The following is a 7,543-nucleotide window of genomic DNA, read 5'->3' as shown; positions in this document are numbered from 1 at the left end:
CCAGGTTTGAGACCAATTTCCCAGGTAGTCAGTGTTCCTTTGTTTCAGCTGATAAATGGGGACACAAACCATGCTGACCACTGCTAGCTTAAAATAAGCAAGACCAAACCCAACCAAACAAAATAATCAAACACCTTACTATTATACGTCATACTGCTCTGCAGCATGGTTTTCTAATAGGTTCTGCAGTTTGATATCAAAGGAAAAATAAAATATGCTGCATATGTCGCTATTTCTAATTTCAAACCTCAATGCAATTCCACAGCTATTTTACTACTTCTCAGCTGGCCATTTCACACTAATATAAACAATTTATTGCTAAATCTAACATCCTTCTGCTGGGCTACCTATTAAATTTAGACAGACCACCTGATCTCATAACCCCTGAAGGCACAACCCAGAGCTCTATTCTTGATCAATATCCATGACCATTGTGGTACTGTGCTCAGCTTAAATTAACCTGCCTAGCTTGTCAAGAATGCAGTAACAAGAATGCAGCTTATATTCTTTATTATATCTTTTATAAATTGCATGAATAGTATACATTTTTCATGACAAAATGCAAAATAACCTCCAACTGATTCATTGCTCACCCAGATGAATGGTACTAATTTTTTTTTTTATTCTGAACAGCACATGCTGAACAGCACAGCAAAGACTGTTCTGAAACTGAGATGGTGTGCTAAAAGAACACCATCTGACTTACTTAAAAGGATTTTTTTAAATCATGCACAGAAGGAATGCTACAGCCACTGAAACACTGCTACTGTATTATAGGGCCTGTCATTGTACAATTGCTTTTGAGTTCTAACGCAGACTGAAGCTGCCTTACAGAACAACACAGACCATTCATCCAGCTATATCTAGTTGAATGAGCATCCAGCTTTTTTATGGCATACATTAATAATGCATTGGAAACATTTGTGCATTGCCTAGCAGCACAGATAATTTTTGTTTAATTTGTTTCTATACTATGCTGGTGAAGCACTGAAAAAGAGCAAATAAATTCTGGGCTTTCAGGCTTGACTGATTCATCACATTTATGATTTTGTAAGGAATATTATACCAAATTAACTGTGTATTTGCAGCTAATTATAAACATTAACTTACAAGTCTGATAACTCCTTATCCCTCCCCATAAAAGTCATGATAAACCCCTTTCAAATATTAATGTTTTATTCCTTTTTATTGAAAAATGAGAATACATATACTACTTCCTTTTCAGCACAACCCATGAAAGGGTTCCCAGACAATTTAGTATGTCCACGATATACCCAAAGATAAAAAGGGAATGCTGACTGGCTCTGAGCATACTTCTGTGTGCCTCTTCTCTGTGCTACAAAATATGGAACAGCAGCTTAACCACAGGCATGTTTTCCAAATACATTGTTTTAAAGTCACGATACTCTATATAAAACAGGCCTACAAAAGTTTTGGCCTACCTAATTTAAGGGTTCCTACCAACATTGCTTTTCTCTATATTGATCAACTGTGCTCCACAAGAAGAAAAAAAAATAATACTGCTGAACAAAATCCCTCTGAAATGAATTAGGACTTCACATGTCGTTATCTTTACGTAAGACCCAGAACCAGCTTCAGTTAACAACAGCTCATCTTACATCTTGGTTACACATCTGGGGCTGAATGCTTCTGATCATATTTACAAGGCCAGGCAGTTTCATTCTGTTCCAACTTCAATCCTCAGATGATGGCAAATATGGCAAGCTTCCTCACAGGGCTGATGTACAGATGAACACTACTAATACTAAGTATATAATAAAGCATTTTTCTGGGAAGTCCGGTAATCACAGGCTAGAAATACTCTGAATATGAACAATGGCTGCTGTGGAGGACAGGGCTGAGTTAAGTGAACCTGTAGTGTTACTCAGCACAGCTGGTAGGTATGTGGACTTCCAGACTACAGCTCCCATCTTCTTCTGCACCCACACCATCAAAAAATTGAAGTTTAATCTGTCTCTCAACATGGTTAATTCAATATGCACACTTGCTATTTCAGGGATTGTTAATGTTTTTCATTTTGTTTAAAATCTGTGGGCTCTCCAAATACTGCTTGGTCTCAAACTCACGTTCTGTGCTCTGGGTTGTGGCTATACCTCAGTTGCCAGACACTCAAAAATACACATTTCAGAAGTAAGAAATGAATACAACTGCTAGCCTATTTTCAAGTATTTTTTCAATCTCTTCCTCAATGACACAAAGAACAGTACTTATGTTCATGCATAGGGGGATGAAAAAAACCAAATCAACATCAGCTTTTACTTGAAGCTTGAGTAATAACGAGTTTCAGCATACGTCATCCTTTCAAATTTTATAGCCTATATATATTTACGCTTAAGCTGGAATGATGACTGATACAAGGCACGAGAGACAAATGATTGCCTTATCTGCTGCATTATGTTATTTAGCTAAAAACCCAAACAACCTATTTTCCTCCACAAAACATTCTTCTAAGCATAATTTGTTATTATAAGGTTGAGAAAGCTGCTCCCTTTAATTTTCAGAAACCATGTTACCTTAAAAAGAATTCTTCAGGAGCTGAAAAAACCCTACTGTTTAGCCTTACAGCTATACATATGGACAACAGATACTTAGAAGGAAAAGTAAAAAAAGCACATTTAAAAATGGCACTATATAGTATTCTGTTACAGGCTAATACTATTTCCTCACAGTCTTCTGTTACAATTTCATGGAATTTTTTCTGAAGTGTCCATCTAAACAGTTAGATATACTATTTTAAAGCTCAAAGGCAGAAGGACACTGTACAAATAAGGACACTGTACTTTATTTAGAATGTTCTGTTCTTAAAATAATATACCTTTGGATATATTACTTTACAAACACTAGAAAAATGGCCATTAAAAAGTTGGGACTTTTTTTTTTTTTTCTTTGAGTGACACTAAATGTAGTGAATTTTATCAAATGAGTAGACCAAAGCCTGTTTTTAGAGAGTGTCTTGTAAGAACCCAATCTTGTTCAGTGGACATAAAGACAAAAAAGGATGAAGATGCACTGATGCTAGCTTTGTGTGGCTTAAACCCAGGTCCTAATAGTAGTATACCATACTAAAACATTATTCTCACACGCTAATTAGACCTGCTAAAAAACATGGAGAAACAGGGTTAATTAATCTCAGTGAGTATCATACCAACATTGTTATACAGTTTAAGGACCTAATGTACTATGTTCTTTTTCCCTGGAGACACATTCTTACTGTCTAAAGACCTAGTAACCCCATCATCTTGAAACTGTCAGTCAACACTTCCATTCTGAATCTCTCAAAGGCACTTTCTGCCCAGCCAAAGAACTGAATTTTAAATGGAAAAGGAACTGTGATCTGTCTTTTCTGAGAACATGGAAAAAGCATACACCAATTTGACCTTCTAACATGCCATTCAGCAGAGTATCTACTTACTTTTCATCCCAAACATGATCACCTCTGTGGAAGATAACTAGGTTATTTTCAGGGTCCAGAGCCAACCCAGAAACTTGACCTAGTTTGAGGTCTAACCCAGGCCACTCCACAGCCTCCTCTATGTGGAAATCTGGCCAAAGAAACAAACAAACAAGACATACGTTCATTTAGCACATTTATAGAAAAACATGGCTAAGTGGCTTTGGGTACAGACTGTCAAGAATTATACGGGCACTTTCTTACATGCAGTATTTCCATTAATGCATTGCAATTTAATTCCAAGCATAGTTTTATTATAGTAAAGCATGCACAAGCACTGGCATCCTGCTACATATAGGATGACAGAAACTTCAAAACTGCTTTTGACTCCATTCTTTTCTTTCTCCATCTTATAAGGATACAGGTATACAGGCTCTAGAAGATTTAGTAGCTCTATGAATACTTTCTACATTGAAAGATTACAGAAATATACAACTACTATCCAAAATCAGCAGGCATATTCAAATATTAACCTATCAGTGTTTTATTAAAAAATGCATAATGAATCACTAAACCAACTACATATCAGAAGTGGTTGATTCATGACTTCTTTCAAAAAAACCTTTTAACACTAAGGAAAAAAATGCAGGGGAGGAAGAAAAACAGTAACAAGAAGCAAATAAAACAGTAATTCTGTGAAGTTTGCCTATGACATTTCTTACAGCCAACATATGCATTAGTTCTGGATCGTGTTCATATCCTAATCCAGATATTATAGGCATGAATAGGAAATAGATGTCTAAGTCTGATGAAACAGATGAGGAAAGGTAGAGTACCTGTCATTATTCATGCTGTAACTGTTTATAAGAATAAATACTGAATAGTTTTTGAACTACACAAATCTGATTTTTACACTAAATCAACAGCACACAATTTAGCAAGTGAACCACTGCTAAAAAGTCAGATACTTCTTGTGTTTGTCTTAAATCATAAAACTCCTCAATTAAGGGAGACAAATTTAGTTTCAACTTAAAGATTGAAAATAAAAATATAAAAAGAAGTTTACTTCAATCTTTGTTTTACATAAAATAGACTTACACTGATCAAAGGCATGAACAGTCCAAAATTTGAAAAAGTTGCAGAGTGTTGGCTACAAGGATTAATTTCTCACAAAGAGACTGCTTAAATGCTATTTGGAAGATGTTGGTCTAGGTTGCTCTAGCAGTATTAAAAGACAATTGAACAATACTGCCAAAAATAGAAAATGTAATGGCAAGAAAAATGTAACTAATTCTGATAAAAGAAAAAAAACCAAAAACCCCAAATCCTAAAATGCCTTCTACATGTTAGGAAATCCATCACTTCTTCCTTTCAGAAATTAATTTGTTCAGCATAGTTCAAGTATTTCTAATACGCAGACTTTGTATGTAGGCACATATAGCCAAACTGAAGGTGAATAGAAAGCAATGTCTTTGCAGTGAAACTGGAGCCATTTTACTAGCAAATTCAATGTGTTTGATAGCATCATGCTGTACTCTGCAACTTTCAGTTCACCCAAAGTTTCTGAGTTTTGCTGTGATACTAAAAAACGATCACTGAGGTACCATCTAGCCAGGTGAAACACATATCCCATTCACAAAGTGCCAGGGCATCAGTGCTTTGAAGCAAGGCAAATGACAGACCTTAACACACAGCACCCAAGGAGTTTGAGAGGGGTTCAGCTGGAAGTGATCTAATGAAAGGAAAAATAAAAAGGGAAACAATGCCCAAAATCTTCAGGTCACCTGTGCAACCCAGCTGTTGTGAGAAGCATACGCCTCCCCTTCCATTTTACTTAGAAAAGATGTAGTCTGAGGAGTAACAGCAAGGATGGGGTGGAGGGAAAACCATTTTCTACAATACACACAGGGGAAAGAGAAAACCAGTGCTGAAAACCTACCACAGGCTAGGAGATATTTTACCTTTGTAATTTTAGATACTGTAGCTGGAGTAGGTGACAGAGAAACTCTTTACACTAACATAAACCTAAGACAAAGCTAAGGCAATCAACAGCTGCAGTGAATCCAAGCCAGTAATCAGAAACTTCTACAGCAAGAAATTCTACTCTGTAGCAATTTTAGCTGAACAAAAGTTCCAAGCTAAAAGAAAAGCCGTTAAGAAAAAAAATATACACATTCGTACTTCTGTACAGTCCAGTTGGTGACGGCAGGTGCAGTACCAGGTATATCCACGGACATTAGCATTTTGAAAGGAATAAAAGGGTGTCTGCTGACTCACTTGCTCATCCCATATTGGTCTAAATTAACTTGCAGAACACTTGTGTACATTTAATGTTACAGTGCCCCTTGGCCTCTGAGCTTTTTCTAAAAAAAGGCTACAAAAATTAGAAAGCTAAACACAGAAAGCCTAAATTTTGGCCTCTGTAAAATTCAGTCTCTCAAAAGGCATGTACTATAAAATACAAAATGTTTACGCTTACACTTAAGTGACTAAAAGACTTCTGACAGATCAAAGCAGTAAAATAAATGTACAGTGAAATACAGTCTAATCACAAAAACTCCAGCCTCTACATAACCTTTAGATTTCCTCACCCTTTTCCAAAACCGATTTATTACTGTTGTATTTTCTTTTCCCTTTGAAAGTCTCATACTGAAAGTCTTTTGATACAGGTTTATTCTTAAGGCAATTAGCTATTTACAAAAACTTGCTTACTAAATGTAGACTTCATTTGTCTAAGATTGATTACTAATTCCCTACAAAACTAAGTGGTCCGTGGAACAGGTACACATGATAACAAAGAAAATTACTTTTCCCCATTAAAACAATTTACAATTACTTTGTTTAAAAAAAAAAAAAAAATCACCAGTTTTGTTGTAAGTGAGATTTCTGAACTAAGTACCAGATCTTCTACCTTGTAATTTAGAGCAATCCTTTCATCAGTAAAACTATAAAATAATTTACATATATCCAGAACATGCAAATCAGCCTCTAATCTCTCTTCAAGTGAAAGAATACTCATTTATTGGCAAAATTGGAATTTACTGTCCAGAAATCCCTGGAAGCTCTTGCTAGCTTTTAACATTACAAATTTTAGTCATGTTGCATTTACTCCCTGCCATCAGGGTAGTCATTTAAATCTTGACAAATGTAAGTAAGCACTGCACAATGGAATTTTAAAAACTGGAACACTACACTGTTTGCCTTAATTAGGCGGTATAACTGTACTGGTTGCAGTGATGTTGAACAACCTGACTGACTAGTGACCAGTCTTGGGGTAGTAAGATAACAACAGTGAAGGAAGAGCAGCAGTATAAAGTTATAAATGTAACATTTATAACAACCTTACTTAACTACTGGTCACTTGCTATTTCAGACCAGTTACATGTTTAAAATCGGAATACTTGCAAGACTAAAAATACTATTTTAATTTTGGTAATTGTTAAACAGTTAAATTAAATTAATTTAACAGCAACCAGAGCCTTGTCCCAAGAAATACCAAATTTTTTTTAATTCAATATAGTAATATAGTAAAGGATTTTATGAAGGGTGCAAATTTTTTTATTAAATCAAGACAAGTTAAAACACATTATGTTCCACTTCTTTGTCCCAAGAGGAAAATTCTGTTATGGAATTCTAATACAGAAATACTAGACAAAACAGAAACTAAGCATGTGCTTTAAGATTTTATTGCTAGAAAAGTTCTTTTTGCCAAAAGATGGCGCTGACAGCATCCGCAGTTCAGAATTTCTGCAGTTAGTAGTATCACAAACATAAAAAAAAAAATCAATGCTAATTAAGATAATTTACTTTTCCTTTCTGCTATAACTCAAAATTGTATCATTTGAAAGTCCATTTATTAATTAGTCCTCCACCAACAAATTCCCCCAAAATGAATATATAGCTACTAAAGTAGCTGAGCAAACGCATTCTCTAGTTAGAATTCATACCATATAGTGTGCCAACTAAGACATTTATTCAGTTCACTGATGCTCCCTCCCTCCTCTGGATCAGTTAAAACAGAAAGGAAATTTCTTTTTTCCCCTCTACACACCACGTGCTGTTAGTCTGAACTGAACAAATCGGTTTTGAAGAAATAGAAATGCTACACACACTACTCTTTTCCAAGCATTT

General features: G+C 35.3%; 1 protein-coding gene across 3 annotated transcripts in view; it reads right to left on the bottom strand.

Moving 5' to 3' along the window:
- Positions 1-7,543, bottom strand: part of PAM (peptidylglycine alpha-amidating monooxygenase) — a 77,490-nt gene that overhangs the window by 14,873 nt on the left and 55,074 nt on the right. For all 3 annotated transcript variants that reach the window (XM_035888492.1, XM_035888493.1, XM_009648667.2), the window contains exon 14: positions 3,434-3,563. In XM_035888492.1, the coding sequence (XP_035744385.1) occupies positions 3,434-3,563 (130 nt within the window). The remainder of the gene's footprint in view (positions 1-3,433; positions 3,564-7,543) is intronic.

This window comes from Egretta garzetta, unplaced genomic scaffold (genome assembly GCF_000687185.1).
Source record: "Egretta garzetta isolate BGI_Z169 unplaced genomic scaffold, ASM68718v1 scaffold271, whole genome shotgun sequence".
In the NCBI taxonomy this organism is placed as follows: Eukaryota; Metazoa; Chordata; class Aves; order Pelecaniformes; family Ardeidae; genus Egretta; species Egretta garzetta.
Note: the sequence above shows the minus strand (reverse complement) of the source record. Positions and strands in the feature narration are given on the sequence as shown.